This window comes from Trachurus trachurus (genome assembly GCF_905171665.1).
Source record: "Trachurus trachurus genome assembly, chromosome: 3".
In the NCBI taxonomy this organism is placed as follows: domain Eukaryota; kingdom Metazoa; phylum Chordata; class Actinopteri; order Carangiformes; family Carangidae; genus Trachurus; species Trachurus trachurus.
The window spans coordinates 25170673-25188338 of NC_139893.1; the positions used below are offsets into that span (position 1 = coordinate 25170673).

Consider the following 17666-nt stretch of genomic DNA (forward strand, 5'->3'; position numbering starts at 1 on the left):
TACAGAAAAGAAAATTGAATTTGAGCCCACTTTGGGTCATAAAATTAATGTGATAACTCATCTTTCAGACGTTGTAGGCCAAACTTTGTGCAAAATTCTATTTTTGAGTAAATCCGGGATGAAAGTGTGTATTTTTTTTTTCGCATTGGATAATGCAGGCGCACGGATTATACGTCAGCCTGTACACGATTCACCAGCCACTGATATTGGATCCGTCATCCGTCATTCAAACGTCTGAGACACGCACACACACACGGAGCTCGGGCTCGCCCCAAGCTTTGAATATCCCGCCCGCTCGATAACGACCAATCAAATTCGTTTTCCTCACTCGGGTAAACTCGTGTTGCAGCTCGTGACAACTCGGCGCGACAAACAGGACAAACGGCCATTTCTGTACACCTTTAAGACACGTAGAGGGAAGAAGTGTGGAAACAATAGACAGAAGAAGATTCAACTTGAGTATGCTGTGAGATGGAAGAGTGCTTTGAAAACATTTTAGGTGTGCTTGGATTCATCTGCCGAGCATGCAAAAAAAAAAAAAAAATCACTTCAGGGAACATGGGTCTAACAAAGAAGAACTGAGTGTAACTCAAGCTATCAAACTAAACCACACACACACACTCACATCATGTGTATTTTCTCTCTGCGTACAGGGCGATTGAAGAGTCTGATTTAGCTGAGGTTACGCAATACTTACCTTTCTGGAACTTTTGCACATTTCTTTGTCTAAGTTAAAATGCTATTAATAATCTGATGATACATTAAAATGTAAGAGAAACCCAACAGGGTTAAAAACTCATAATTTTTTCATTCTCATATAATTCTGAGAAAAGTCTGACCAATAATATTATTCGGTCCGATTAATAATATTTGACGAGCGACCGAACCTACTTAATATGTAATCACTTTGTGCACCCCTCTCCTCCTCTCCCCCCTCCCGACCAGGAAGAACGCTTATTGACAGAGCAGAGTAGCAGGACATGAGCAGAGGAGACTAGAGTCACAACACACTAGAAAGAAGGTTTTTGGAAATAAATAGTTTTTTAAAAGACCAATAACTGCAGCCGCAGCTGTTTGCGGAGTTTCATGTCTGATATTGTAACGTTGATAGTGATCAGCCCCGAGTGATACGTAAACACAGGAAGTCACATGTGTATAAAGCATCCAGTGCCAACGGCTAGGCTACTGTTAGCTCTGTGCTAACGGCTAGGCTACTGTTAGCTCTGTGAGTTCTCAGCGGTCCGGACCCGGTTGAACTCCGGACCGGCGCGGCTCGACTCGGCTCGGTCTGGATTTATTTTGGCCCTGAACCAGCGCATCGGGTCGCTGGTCCGGCCGCCAGCCCGGCTCGTTGAGAACTGTAATCTGTAACAATCACTTCCCCTGCGTCTCCAGTAGCAGTAGGCTAACAACAGTTTATTATAAAACTCATCAGTCATCATCACTGAGTCCGTTTATACGGTTTAAAACTCCGGTGTTGTGTTTGTTTGTGTTGTTCCCGTTTCACTCGCGTTCCTGTTCTGTTTACCGTTGCCATGCCAACGCATGCAGCAGGGAGGGAGGGGGCTCGTGGAGCTGCGCAGGAGGGAGAGGTGGGTGGGACTTGTGAGGGAGGTGGAGCTGTTGATTTTCAAATGTTTGTGCTGTGCTGAGTGAAATGCCAGATCGGTAAGTATTGCTTTAAGGTCACTTCCTTTCTCCTAAGAGAAGCATTTTTTAAATGGATAAAATGTGATGTTTTGCTTTTAAAACTTGCTTAAAAAACAAATAGCAAAGACTGATCCCTCTATGTGTGTGTGTGTGTGTGTGTGTGTGTGTGTGTGTGTGTGTGTGTGTGTGTGTGTGTGTGTGTGTGTGTGTGTGTGTGTCAACCAACACCAGAGGTCCCAGAGTATTCCTTTGATGGCCACAGTCACGTGCACTACCAGTTGGCATCCCCACTGCCGGCCCGGAAGACCTGGGTTCAAGTCCTCATCCGAACCCGCAAACACAGCAGCACCATCCTCAATCTGATCTCCAAGGAGCAGAGCGAATACCTGCGACTGGAGGTAAAGCTGTGTGAGCAAGTATGTGGGTAGACTGTGATGGAAGACTGCATGAAAGCCTGTCTGTACTTTTTTTTTCAAATTTCTTCAGAGTAAGTCTGCGATTTTCTTACATTAACGCCATGTGGGAACAAATCCTCTCTCCCCTCTTCCTTCCATGCTGAAAAGCAACGTCAATCATTTTCTTCCGTCTTAAACTGCTCTTAAAATATCTGACTTCACTGTTGCTGCCATGTTGGACAAGCTGGTGATATTTCCCTAAAATGTTCTTGTAATACAACATGGTTGAAGGAACAGTTGAACACTGAAGGGAAATGCAAGCAGTGATTTGTACATGTGTAGCGGTTGTCTGACATTTGAAAGCCAATGATGCTAGCTAAGGAAGCTAGTCCACCATTAGCATTTCTAGCCGCCTGCCCCTCTGCAATCAACACGGTAGCTAGGCTAACAAGCTTCCATTCTAAAAACAGACTTTAACCCTTTATAGGGCACACGTTTAGATACCAGGAAATTCAGAATTTCAGCCTCGGACCATTATTGGAGGATATTAGAAGAGCTTTTTTGTTTGTTCGTTATTATTATTTCTTATTCTTTCAATGTCGCTTCTTACTCGATAACAGGTTAAGCTAGCTTGCAGGAGTAGGACGACCACTCCTTTGCACATCATAGACATCAGAGCTTGTAGCGAGTGTAAGCTCTCTCTCCTGGGTGTAGTTGTCATGATGCCAAATAGCAGCAGTGATAGCACTATAAAACCATAAACATTTTTTTTATGTTTCAGACTGTGCAACGGTAACAGTGTAGACATTAATTAGTCGGCTTAATTAGCTGATACAACAGGTCAATGTTTGTTATCTTACAGGCAACATCAATTTGATGCCTGACAGTGCTGTTGTGGATACGTCTGCTGTTCATTCACTGCGCAGACATGAGAGCAAATCAGTTTATTTAGTGAAATGATGAACTGTTCATTTAATTGTGCGGTCAGTGTTGCTTGCATATTGCAGGGCTCTGGCAATTCATTTGTGATGGTGTGACAACAACTTTATCTAACAAAATAATCTATTAATGCAGCCAGTCGTCTTAATTTATGACCCAGACATGGTGTAGATTGAGAGTGAGAGCACTGACAGGGATGAATACATTTACAGCATTATTTGGATATTTGTCCAGAAAGCTCCTAATCTTTTTTTTTTTTTTTTTTTTTTTTTTAATCAGATACTTTGCTCACTCTTGAGTTGCTCTCTAATATCTGTTTATTTCCCAGTTACCCTCTATTTTGGAGTTGTGCAGTACCCTCCCAGTCCTTTCCTTTTGCTGTGTCCCGCTGCATGCTGTGACCACAGGTATTGATCAAACATCAGTGTCTAAAATGATGATGATTATCCATACCAGAGCTGCGGTTATACTACAACCTCTGATCTCCGTCCGCTATCCATCTGTCTCTCCTGTCCTGTCCTTTCCTACGTTGCCTCTTAAATGTCACACTGTTCCCTCAACACAGCCACATGGGGAGCGGGGTTCACATCATTTATCCACCATAAATAGTGCATTTATTCCCCGGTACTCATAGCACGAAAATGTGTATAATCTTATGAAGTACAGCCCCCCCCACTGAGTGAAACACTGGGAACCCTGCAATGCTCTTTGATAGAAATATAACCATGTTGCCTTCTGGGATTATGTTTTTTTATTGTTATACTGCTGTTTGCTTTTAATCAGAGGAAGGAATTAGTATGCGTTACTCTTGGCTGGCTGCTAACTCGCAATGTGAAGAGCTTTTTGTTTCTGCTGTTTGTGTGTGACTTGCATTGCAAACAACATGGTTACATAAAGATGTGGCACTTTCTTTGTTCCAAGCTTGTGTTTTCCTCTTGGACTACAAGTAGTTGGTTTTTAAATTTGCTTTGTTTAATTGTTGATTTATAGGAGACAGCGGATGTTCGTCTGTGTGGATGTAAGCTCAAGAGTGATTTCACATGCACTTTAAATTGTTCAAATTGCTGTTGAAGATTAGAGCAGTTCATAGTAGAGAAGTTCATCTGAATTAGTATATGCTCCAAAATAATGAAGTCAAAGGTTCACACTGTAACTTTCACAGCTTTCAATTGCAACTGGCAGCCCACTCACGTGTTGAGTGGAGTCGTATATAGGAGTTGCACCGCTGCTTTGATGTCATTCACTTCAGCTTATGTGGCTACATGTTGTTCCTCATGGGTGAATATTTCCTCCTCACTGTGGGCTGGCCCAAAGTGACCTCTGTAAAGTTGTGTCAAGATTTTTTTGGAGGTTACAAATGAGATTTCATGTATTCTAAAACATGTGGGTGAAGTATCAATCACTCAGAATGAAGAGGTTTCTTTCTTCCTGACTGGGAAACATCATACAAACTGCAGCCGGACTGGTTTCTTTGGTAGTAGACCACCGTGCAGTTTTCTCATAAGACACATAAGCTGTATTTGCATTGAAATTCCAATCATGTTTTTGTTGAATATGTTTACATTAGAACCATGTCTGTCAAAAGTAATGACAATACTAAACAAATAATGCAGCAGAAAGATAGCTGACTGAGTACTTGTGTTTCTATGGAATCACCTCCTCTTTCTGTAGAGGCTGCTGCTTACTCCACAAGCTGAGCTCTGCATGTCAAGGTAACAGAGTATTTCTGGGATTTTGAACTGCAATTTTAGAAAAAGAAGTGTGCAGAGGGGAACACATTATCGAGACTGCACAGCAAAATAACTGGAAAATTAAGTATTACATAACTAAAACTGCTCATATTTTGAGAACATTGTGGGCGTTACATTCCTGTCCATCATTGCAGAATGGACAATAAATGTAAAAGATCTGAATGAGCAGGAAAAAAAAATAATTCTACATAAATAAATGGAGACGCATATGCAAATTGCTTCCCACCAGGGGGGCAGGGGTTCACTGAATGGTTTGATGAGCTTGAAAATGATGTGAAACAACATGTTCTATGGTTTTAACTGCCACCAGAGCCAAACTTCACAGCTACCAATATCTTGGAGCGTGACCAAATTACTAAAAAATATCTCCCAGTAGAATCTATGACTGGGAGGTTTTAATTTGTCTGCTCTTTGTACATCATGATCATGAGGTTGCTATTTGTAACTGGTCTTAACCAACTGTTGCAAGAGCATTGTGAATCTTTTCAGTTTGATAAAAAAAAAACTAAATGTACTGTTTAAAACGGTGCATAGTTGCATACTGTCAATATTATTTGTACTATTAAACTCACAAACCTGTGTTCTCCTACCCATTAATGCTACCAAGCATGTTTTCACACTGTGAACAGTCTGGTACACAACAACTACACAGCAAAACTAGAAAAAACTGGCACCTCACTTCCATCAATAAAATTCCTATTCCAAAAAACGAAAAGGGCACAGAAAATCAATTCAAGTCCCAGTTGCCCTACTCACCTCCTGTTCCAGCTGTTACCCTCAGGGAGGCACTATACTATAAATCACATGCCCTCCAGGACAAACTGGTATGCAGTCTCCAAGTTCCTCGGCTCCTGCTGTGCTGTGTGTACTGTGATATCTGAAGTGATTGCGGAGCTGGTGATTCTTGTCATTGATGGGACTGTGCTGTTCACTCTGTACCTGAGTCAGATCCCACCAGCTTAGCTGTTCTATTAAAGTGAACTGAGCTGAATTAAAATGACAACAGTGTTCTCTCCCACATTTTGTACAGCACCAGTGAAAGCTGAGATTAATTCATTTGGTTTCTTCATATATTGAATTCAAGCTACTTTTACTGATCATTAAAGGGACAACGAGGAGTTTCTATTTGGTTATAAAAAAGTATCACGTTAATGTGGATGAATCTCCGCTACCCACACTTGTTAATGGGCCCATTTTCGATAAATATATCGTTTTGTCTCTATCGTTTTTTTGTTATTATTAGTGGTGGCGGAGATGCTGGTCGAGCCGACCAGCTTTCTTTACTTTCGGTTTCGTGGCGAGTCATGAGAATAACGCCGCCGAATCGCCGCTTATGGTTGGAACTACGACGGTATGTGATCGTCTTCGAACCTCTGACTTTAATTATTGATGAATGAAAACATGAGTCGGAGGCTCATAGATGTAGTGTGAAAACGCTTCGCTTTTCCAAAACTCCTCGTTGTCCCTTTAAATGCACATTATGAAACTTCTGCTGCTCGGGGTCTCTCAGTAGAAATGATACCAAAAAACTGGGTTTGGGGATTCAGGGGAATTGTCTTCGAGTCGGGTCGGGTCGGTTTTGTCGCTTCCGGGTCGCTGCTCGTGCGGTTGACCGGCAGGCATGCTGAGCAGTTCTTTTTTTTTACTTTGATTGGCCTGAAGGACATGAATGCACTGCACTTTAAAGTTGCATTATTTATTTATTTATCTCATACTTGTGTGTGTGTGTGTGTACGTGTACGTGTGAGTGTTTGCTGTCTATTTGTGATCTAACTTGAACTGCTCAGCGTGCTTTTTGATTGCCCCTTGGGGATGAATAAAGTTTTTTGAATTGAATTGAATTGAATTCATCACCACTGTCGTGAGCCTCGTTTGTGTTGGATCCCTCAGTGTCAGTTATTCGGGAGGTTTTTACCTGCATGGAGCTGAATTATCTGAATTAGAGGCGTCCTCTCCGTTGCAAATGAACAGAGGAAGAAAACAAGTAGAAACACTGCTAAAGACATTTTACATTAAGAAATCTGTGATTGTCCATCACAGGTCAGAAGACACAGGATATCTCAGAGGGACTGGTAGCTTTTCTGTGTCTGTGACAGCCAGAGCTGGAGTTCTGTTTTCAGGTTGTCCACAGACTCCACACACATCTGTCTGTTCTTATGAACATGATGTCTCAGTCTCACAACACCTTGGGGGGATTTTTTCAGATATGAAAGAAAAGTTCACTTGGACTCAAAGATCAAGTGGTTAGACTCGGGTAGTCCAAGTTTGAGGTCACTGTTACCTCACAAATATAAGTTTTTGGACATAACTCACAAATTCACACGCTAATTTTGACTTGACTGTGATATTGTTATGTTCTGCAGAATAACTGTAACTCAGGACTGGGAGACTGTAACCATATTTCCTGCTGAGACATACAGTACTGCCATGAGGTGGTAATTGTACTTCTCTAATTACTTCAAATCCGAACATCCAGTGACTAGAAATAAAATAGATATTTAAAAATGGCCAAAGTTTAAAAAGTGTATCATACAAATGTGGCTTTAAACTGGATAAAAGTCTGGTTTGAGCCTCTTCAGGCAACCACAACACTGACACATGGGCATAGGGGAAATTATGTCATTTAAAAGTGACTTCCACTGTTACTGTATTCTCGATATTCTAAAATGATGGGCACATTATGGATAGTATAAATACACAACTCAAGAAAAGTGTATCACATAGGTCAGGTCAAATGCTATAGATTGTAACTTTAACTAATCACATGAGCAATAAAACTACAGTGTTGGTATCCCTATTCCTCTCAGCTACTGTCATGCTCTGTGACCACGGTTCCCATTTCAAGCTGTTATTCCAGCCATTGCAGGGCACATTTCAAGCTCCCACTGTGTGCTCCCTGACAGATGTGGACACTAAATCAGGTGAATAGGATACAACCGCTGGTACCATTTTCATCATTCAACCATAAGCCTGGTGCTCTCTCTGCTCCACAGGCCAACGCTATTAAATCAGATCAAAACACTATGGCTTTCTGAAATAGAGGGAATCTCTTAATAACTGAAATGTTTAAAAGATGGATGGCTGCAGTCACACTATACATGACTGAATGTATGTCTCTCCTGGAATGAAGGGAACATTATTGACTGTAGTCATTAGATCATGATAAAGTTCAAAAGGTAAGAGACAGAATGACCCCATGTATTTTACCTTTCAGACAAAGGAAGTTAGAGAATGAATTTAGTAACAGTAACACAAACGACTCATGTTGAATTATCTCTCATAAGCTCCAGTATCGTCTGGGTTTGGGCCTCGGGTCTGAGTCTAATCAAAAGTTCCCTCTGTCTGTAGTGTTAACTGAAGTTTCTGGCAAAATGAAGATTGTCATTAGACACTATAAAGAGATTATTATTCAACAGTTTCATTACAAGATAACTATTATTGCCCTCAGATGAGAGACTGGCTGGTTCAGAAGTTGGCATACAGAACAACTACAAAATACATTCAAACTAATGAGCACTACCTGTCTCTGGTCGGTTAGATAACTGTTTAATTTCAAGAGTAGGAAATTACAACGGATATGAAAATGGTAGAGAGAATAATATTTTTTTTTCTAGTGTTTCTGTCTTTGCATACCCAGCGTGTTACAAGGATTGTCCTTAAGTGATTTTTTTTTTTTCACAACTTTGGTATAATGCTTATGGTCATTGCCTTATTGCAGCTTTAACTTCCTGGCTGATGTCTTGAGATGTTACTCCAGTATATCCCTAATTTTACCTCTTGGAAACGTCTGTTTTGTAAAGTGCAGCTTCTCCTGCTGAGCAGTCTTTCAGGTTATGTTTTTACAAAACTGTTTTACTGTGGCTATAGATACTTCCGTACCTGATTCCACCAGTATCTTCACAAACTGCTGTTGCTGTTATTTTAGGAATGATTCAGACTTTGCACAAAATAAAGGTGTTCATCTCTAGGAGACAGACTATGCTCCCTTCTTGAGTGTCATAACACCTGCATGTTCCCATGGTGTTTATACTTAATTCTTCTTGTCTGCACAGATGAACATAGAACCTTCAAGTGTTTGGATTTAATATCCTCGCAGTGAGAAACATATTTTCGGACCTTGCTCTGTTACCAGTAAATAAATGTATGCAGCAGAGTGAAAATGTGTGTAGTATTTTGCAGAAACATATACAACAAATTATTTAGCAAGCGAGACAGTCATATGATGTGCTGAAAGCTGCAGGAAGCCAGTGAGGGATCACTCCCTTGTTGCTGCACTAGTAACTTTGGTTGGTTGTTTTGCCTTTAGCTGAACTTTTATTTATGTATTAAGGAGTTATGATGTATCCACCAAGTACTCATATAGTTGCTGTTCCTAGCCCATGTTTTATAGCTGATTTCTGCCTTCTTTAGAATTCTACTTAAATTTGCAGCAACAGTTAACTAAGTTAATGTGGACTGCAGGAAGTGTGGTTAGTTTGGGCTGCTCATGTTTTCTTCTCCAGTTTCCTGATCCCAGCAGAGAGTGTTGATAGTGAGGACAACATCACGGAAGTTTGAAAAAGCACAGAAAAAGCTGAAGAAAGTTGTTTTCTTGTTTTTCCACTAACACACTAATAGGACAGTCCTGCTCCTCTCTCTCTTATGCTCTCTGGGGTCCTTGCTGTCTGTCTCAGTGAGTGACTGAACTAGTAAAACAATTGCAGTACAACAATTGCATTACATGGATCTCCGGTTCAGTGAAGCAGAGGCTACCTGGACTGTCTACCTGCAGTCACCCCACACAAAGTGTTATGTTATGGTATGTATATTGAATTTCCATATATAAAATATATGTACTTTTACAATTAAAACATGTATGGAAAAAAGTTTTAAAAGTTTATAAAGAAACCTTGTAGAAATTGTAACACATTCCTACAAATGGTGTCACACCACTCCACTGATTAACAGATGGTGGAAACATCTGAAGATGCAGCAACGTGTTAAAAAAATAGAAAAAAGGAAGAATGGATAGTAAACAACTCCATTTAAAGCACAAATGTTTCATGAAGGAGGATGTGCAGTTTGTTACTTCTCAGTTCATCTCAGTGCACTAAACACTAACACTAAATGTAAACATAATTCATGGTTTACAGGAAAACTTCCCTCTGAGTTCATTTTCTTTTACACGACAGATTACCCCCTATGTGGAATGAAATGTTTTTAAAAGTATGACGTACTATATATATGTAAATTTGGGAATGGCTTGTTAGCCTGTATACAGGCTAACAAGCCATTCCCAAATTTTGTATTTCTCATTTAAACAACTCGCCCCTTTTGCTATGATTGGCACCAAATTACATTTGTTTTTGTTTTTTTCCTGGAAACATAGATGTTTACAAATTCTAGGAAACTTTTTGTCTGCGAACACACTGTAATTTATCCCTCAGATCGACGCCAAGCCAGAGCTTGAGGTATTTACACAGAGCATTTAACATAAATTACACTCATCTGCCTTTAGGCTGGTAAGAAGTCAAATTGATGCCATTTGCCCAGCAGCGTATGGTATTTTTTTTATGACCAAATCAATATCTAGACTTTAAAGCGGCACTCTGCAGACCAGATTTCCAGCAGTGTAGGAAAGTACGGGTGGGGAACACTTGTATGAATGAATGTGAAGCTGAATATTACAGATAATGTGCATACAGTTGAATGTAATTCCCCAGCACAGGTTAAGATACGAAAAATGCATGAAGCAGTTACACACACACATTATTCAATCATGAGAAAAGGGCAGATTAACACATCATCTGTATGTCTGCGAGACTGAAAGGCTGCGGCATCAAGAGCAGTCTGTCGCAAGGAAGCATCAGGGGAGATGAAACTGTCCCTGCAGTGGGACTGTTTACTCAAAAATCTCTCACACACACACACCGACAATATGATGCTCCCGCTAAGACTCGCACCACACACACACACTATTGAGCACATTCGCTCACACACCACCCAGGGAGCAGAGCAGGAGCCAAATTGCTCGGCTCCGCTCAGCTTTAATTGGGGGTAAAATCAGGTGGCTGTGAGTGCGTCTGGTTAAAAAGCGCTGCCCCAGTGGATTCTAAATATAATTAATACTTCATCACAGAGCCTTGAAATGAGCCTCGGTTTTCCAGCTAAACAACCTTGGAGCCGTCCAGCATTTTATTCAGCTGCTCTAAGGGTAGAGGGAGCAACTCAGACAGACATGGCTGAAAAATGGAGAGATGTGCGAGGGAGGTCTGTTGTGGCAGAGAATAATGGAAGAAGAGGAAAAACAAAGAGAAGACAGGGGGAAACCGCTGAGAGAGAGTTGACAAGTGATGGATGATTTGACAGGCTTTTTTTTTTACTGATTTGGTTTGTCTTTATTATGTGGAGAGGGGGGTGGTGGCAGCATTAATGGTAGCCGCCCACCTCTACTTTCCGTCGGCCTCATGGTTCTCTGCCCTTCTCATCTGAATCCTCTGTTTATGTGGCGGTGGCAGCAGAGGAAGATGGAGGAGAGAAAATTATGCTCAGTGGGACACTTGGAGGAAACAGTTTGAAATTGAAATTAGGACGATCCACCCACCACCCCATCCCTCTCAAAATGGCCTTCAGACTTTCTCCCTCACGCTCGTGCTCTCTCTCCCAGTGTGTCGCTCTCACGCACACTCAGAGACACAGGCTGCCAGATTTGTTTTAAATGAATATTGCTCTGTGATAGACGTGTGATTAGCATCGCGGCCAAGTTAAAATGGAATCGTTTTCATCTGGAGATCTAAGGGCGGAGGGAAACATCTTGTTGTGTAAACATGAGAAAAGTGTTTTGTTTTTTTATTTCTTTTCCTCGTTTTTTCATCTCTCATCCATAAATTCTCTCATTTCCTGTCTCCCCGTATTCTTTGTTGTCCCCACATCACTTCCTAAGAAGACCAATTTTTCTCAAAGTTCTCCTTCTGGAGATGCATGTAGTGTGTGTGTGTTTGTTTTTGTGTGAGAAGGTGTGTGTCTTGATGGCAATGACAGCAAGGGAGTCGACAAAATAGCAAGCTAAAATGTCAACTTGACCAGAACGCTCCCTTATCTAAAATTGATTGTGTAGTCCCGTAGCAACAGCACAAATGACAACAAGCTTTTTCTCCAGGTGCATTTTGATCACATTATTTTAAAGTGCTACGGCACTGCTCAGTGAACAAAAGTACAGGTGTAGGTGATTTGGAAGGAGTTCGTTGATCCAGTGTGTTCTTCCTCGAGCAGATTTGTACCATCAAATATTTGAAATGCTAACAATATGACACTTCTTCACTCTCCTGAGTTTGCCAATCTCCAGGGAGTCAATCAGACTTATTGACCGACTGGCCAATTTGGCATATCGACCCAGCCTTACACCAACTAAGTGAAACCCTTTTTTTCCCCTCTGATCTCCATCAGTGTTAAAGTCTGAGACTCAGTTCAGCGTATTTTTCCTATTTACCCCCCAGTGGTGTTTTGCCATGCAGATAGTTTTGATTTGATTTTCTGAGGTTTGCCAAGACTTCTGCCAATCTCTCAGAACAAAGCCTGATGTCAATTGGTTTGTGCCACTGAAAGCATCAAAGGATACATTTGTAGGCTGCGTCTCTCTGCTCGCTGGCTGAGAAATGGGAGTTTTAGTTTGTCGATAATCCAGAAACAGCAGGTTTCTGTCAAAAGACTATTCTGTTTTTGAATGTATTTTTACAAGATGTGATGCACCAAAACCCAAAGACTATTCAGCTTCACTCTGCTGGGAGACAGCTGACAAACAAACAGGCCTGGTCCTTTCTGTACAGAGGTAAATAAAGACCAGTGTTTGAGAATTAATGCTTAGTGCTCTACACACCCACACACAATGAACACTGTAGCAACGTGAGCTAGTCTTTTGTTCTACTGTCAGATTATCACCGTCAGGTGTATGATATGTTTTATAATAAATGTGTTATTTATAGCCACTGTCAGGGCCTGAATGAGATGGTAGTTGGCTGCAAAGGATGACCTGAGATCTTCCACTGCCATATCACTGGAAGACCTGTGTCTCTGTCAGGTCGTCAATTCCTCATTTGTGGCCATTGCTGTTGTTGTGAATGGATTTTGGTTAACTTGTGGCAGTGGATTCGTGGCTCAAGATGAGATTTCTGGTGGATTCAGATTTAGGCCTGTCTGCCACAGCAGCGGCCTAGCCAACAACCCTATAAAAGCTACCACCAGGCCTAATCAGTAACCACCACCAGACCACGGCAGCAGCCACCACCACCAGGCCCCACAGGAAGTCATCACCAGGCCTCGGCAGCAGCCATCAGGCTCTAGGCTTCAGCAGAGGCAACATTAGGCAGCCATTAGGCCGGCTCCAGGCTCAAACAGAGGCCTGGTAGCTGCTATAAACCTGCAGGTTAGCAAGTTTGCACAACTAGAAAGCAGATTATCTGAGTTAGTACAATACACTCATGAATGGTGTTATTGATACTGTGCTGCCGACATGACCCCAGTCTTTTGCTCAAAGGATGCTCAAATCAAACTCAAACAAACAAATTTTTAACTTAATGAACATCTAACCAAGAACAACGCAGACATTACTCAGGGAACTCGGTACCTACGTAAAGAGGAAAATTTGAATTGATCTCTGAAGCGCCACAACACAACAAGTGTGGTCATAGTGTGAAATATTTTATAGCACTTGGCCGTATTGTGGTTAACATATTTTTTTTAATTTAATGTCCAGCTTTATCATTGTTCATTATCAGTTCTCAGTTACAGTGCACATGTGTAACCCAGGCAGCAGCTTCACCCACTCTATTTGCTTGTTCTATTATTGCTGTATCTCTGTACCATGTCGTGAACTTAAAGCATTCAACACAATGCCAGCAGCTGTGCCTTGCTTTGCTGACTGGTCTTACAGGTTTTTGGTCCATCGCCAAGCCTGCATTTATTATACAAAGGTGACTGTTGCTGTTGGATGTTTACAGAAATCGCATTGTGATAAATGATAAAACCTTCGAATTTTGCGTTAGTAAAGTGATCTGTTGTCAGGCAATCTTTACTTTTTTAGAATTGTGCCTAGCAAGTGCAGCGGTTAGATAATGGTTTAAAATGCCTTGACATTTAAATAATGGCCACTGTCCTCTATCAGAGATCTGTTAAGGCATGGCTCGTTACTATAGTCGTTTTTTATGACTGTCAAACTACTGCATTGTCATTGACATTTTATTCAATGAAAGACACAAAAGGCTAATTGTTAGCAACAAGGGATGTTGCCTGTTTTCAGGCAGTGACAAAAGGAAACACAAAACAAAACAAAATGTTTTGTTTTGCTCAGTCTTAATGGTGATAGACCTTTTTGCTGTCTCTTCACTTCCTGCACGATTTGTTGTAACAAATGTTCAGATGTGCAAAAAGGAAGAGTTACTTCATCCTTCAATGACACAGTATTAGCAAAGCATGCAGTGTAAAACATATGGGAGAAGCAGGAAGGAGAACTTCCATACAGATCCACCTCAATGATAAGAATACACACCACCTGTTCATTAGTGCTTTAAGTTTATAATGCTATGCCCCTAAATTATGTGTGAATCCAATGCATTCCAATACTTTAAGCTAACGATGGTTTAATCACTTAATTATATTACACTTTTTTTTTTTGCTATGTTTGACTTATTTTGTAAAATACATTTAATAAACAAAAGCGATGTCCCAACACGGTGCAGATTTGTTTGAAATTTGGTTCACCATTCCAGACTAAACAACGAAGGCCAAGTTCAAACTACATGTCTTCTTCTCCCATTGCAGATCTTCCAGGGACTCCTCTGTGTTTTCTACAACCTCGGTGACGGGGACTACAACCTTACCCTACCCACCTATCGCCTTGATAACGGGGAATGGCATGAGGTCATCTTAGATCGGCATGACAACGAGATGACACTGAGACTGGATGGTGGCGGAGGGCAGCGAGAGGTCACAGGATCACAGGGTCGGAGCCGAGAGATCATAATTGACCCCAGTGTGGTAATTCTGGGAAATACCTTTCCATCTGCAATCAACAAAAGCTTCCAGGGTAAGTGACGCAGGGCTGTATTTTGATCTACAAGCATTTCCACTGGTGGTCACAATGCATTGATCTCAGAGAGAAGACCCTACACACAGCAGGTGTTCAGCTTGTGAAGGTTTTGCCAAGCTGTTACCTGCACTTCCCAGTGTCTCTTCCCCCTACATTCATACTGCGCAGCTTGCAAGCTACTCTACCTCTGCATGGGAACAGCTGGAGGAGCCCCAGGCTGAAGGACAACTTGTCAAAGGGACAATCAATCAGTTTTTTAGTTCCATTGACATTTTTAAAACAACCTCCCCTTCATACGGAGTTTCAGGGATTCACCAGATGTGGTCTGTTTTGTTTCCTTCTACTCCTTCTACACACTTTCATTTTTTACATTTTCCCCCTAAGTCCAATAGTTATCAAGACTGCAACAACCAGTGATTAGGCTTGTCATGATATCAGAATTTCAGTAGTCAATACCAATACCAGTGAATTTACTCAACTCTCAATACTCATTTGATACCACAATAAAAGTAATAATATTTTTTTTTTTTAAATAGCAGAAAATGTGTACATCTAAATTCACTACTTGATTAAAGGACTGTTTCACATCAAATTTTCAAATAGCTAAAGGTAGAGTCTGTAGGTTTGTTCGTTGCAGTTTGTAAACACAACATTCAAAGTGGGCCCCTCCTCTTGGGCTGAACTGTGCATGTCCCCTGCCCCTGACAGCAGTTGTCAAGACTGACCCATGTCCAACTGCTGTTCACAACCTTTCACCACTTCAGCCTTCAAAGTTCTCATTTGAATATTTGCTACTACCACCAAGACAGCGACTGGACACCACCAAGCTGGGAGAAATTGCAGTAGTGAAACAGCAATGATGATGTGAATCTTCTGTCAGCCCAGCTGAAAACCTGTGGGAGATTTAGGATGAGTGTGTCAGACAGCGTCTCCACCACCACCAGACTTGTAGAGTCGATGCCAAGGTGTACTCAACTCAAGCCGTTCAGGCAACAATGTGGTGTGGTGTCCCAACAGCTTACTAATGTGTCAGTTGTATTTTAATAACAGGACCCAGAAGCAGAAAAAGTTGAGTTTGAAAGATGTTTTAATGAGTAACATGTTGAGGATGGGGCTGAGGCAGCAGGGCCTGTCTGGCTGGAGCAGTGGGGGAATTGCTGAAGGATGAAGAACTTGAACGCAGTGGGAAGGAGATGGTGGAGACAGGTTGATGGCTGGAGGTGAACGGCAACGTGCAGATGGTACGCAGGCAGCAGCCTGAAGAAACTGAGCTCAGGTGTGGCACTGCAATCCAGAGGCACAGGAGAGGTAATATTAGTGAGGCAAGAAAATTGTCATCTTTGCATCAGTTCAGATGTTTTTGTGTTGGGCTGTACCTCCTGCCAAACACTTTTGACCACAAAAACTAAGTCCAGTTGCTTCGATTTAACCTCCTTTGAAAAAAACTTTTGACCACAGCTTTCGTTTGACTCCAGAGTTTCCTCTTGATCAAGTAACGTAGCCTTTGTCATGACCGGCTCAAAAACCACGACAAGAGACGTGGGTGAACTGAAATAATAACAATGTTTATTTAGATAAAGATCGTAAATTATAATAAATCCATGAGGTGTAAGAGTGTGTCTGTCGTTGGATGCATGTGATGATGTGTGCCACTGCCTGCTCTTAAAGACTCAGGGAGACTGGCCAGGTGCCAGTCCCTGCCCACTGGGATACCTGCAGACACAGCGCACACACACACAATGAACAAGGGAAAACACAGAACAGGCCCTACAGCGGCAGGTGGCCGTCACAACTTCCACAAAACAAAATCAAAACAAGTCTCTCTGTGAACTCATATTTGTGGTCCCAAAAATTCTTCACTATTTTCACTTTGAGTAATGTTTGATTAGTGGTGTTTGTGACCCAAATGGATCAGAGTGGAAGAGGTATTATTTCAGCAGCAAGTTAACCAGCAGTGGTGTTAAGTACTTGATATTGAGACTTGAAAAATATATTTATACATACAGTAGCCTATTTATATCATATAGTAAATCTGATCATGTAGATAATCAGACAAGGAAATATGCCTGAAGTTCTTTGTAATTTCAATGACATGAATCCATCTATCAATACTGTGCAAATCTTATTATTTTTTTGATTTTTATTCTTACTGTATGTTAAAGATTAGTGTTGCAAACTATCCCAGTAATCCTGTTGATTGTAGTTTGACACAACACTGCATTGTGAGGACAAAAATCTCTGTTCATTCAATAATGGGAGAAAGGGTATGACGCATTAGACTGAGTCTTACAGAACAACCCTGTGAGAGATGTCAAAATGTCACAATAACAGAGAAGTGTATTTGATGCCTTCCAAACACCATCCAGACTGTATTGTATGTGCCACAAATCCTCCATCTTAAACAGTTATGTAGGTGTCTTGTCCCCAACCTTGGATAGTTTGGAGTGTACAATACCAACAGCAGGTGTGTGGGACCTTCATCATCATGGCAACAATAGTATACTGTACACTCAGTGGAGTTGATGGTTGTGATTGGACAGTTTACCAAGGTTCAGACACAAATACTCAATCGTTATGTTAGGAGACGATCACTGTATGAATGAAAGCCTTCAGAAGGGAACCTTCATCGTCAGGTTATAACATATAACAAATACCACAAGAACTTCCACGGATGAAAGAAGCAATGTTGATTTCATGGAAAATGAACAGTGGTTGTTTCCATCCAGCTCACCTTCTTCTTATATGGACTTTGCTTCTTTTCGTACTCCACAACCTCCATTACTCCTGTTATAATTATTACAGCTGCCAGAGATCGCCTAACAAAAAGAAAATGTAACTGTGGTTCAAAATAAGCTGCTTTCACAGGCT

The 17666-nt window shown here is 41.3% G+C and overlaps 1 protein-coding gene across 1 annotated transcript in view; it reads left to right on the forward strand.

Moving 5' to 3' along the window:
• LOC311006298 (neural-cadherin) overlaps window positions 1–17666 on the forward strand; it is a gene marked incomplete at its 5' end in the record, with an annotated part of 358210 nt that overhangs the window by 305075 nt on the left and 35469 nt on the right. The window contains 2 exons of the mRNA XM_083999073.1: window positions 1882–2048; window positions 14531–14795. Coding sequence (XP_083855199.1) covers window positions 1882–2048; window positions 14531–14795 — 432 coding nt within the window. The remainder of the gene's footprint in view (window positions 1–1881; window positions 2049–14530; window positions 14796–17666) is intronic.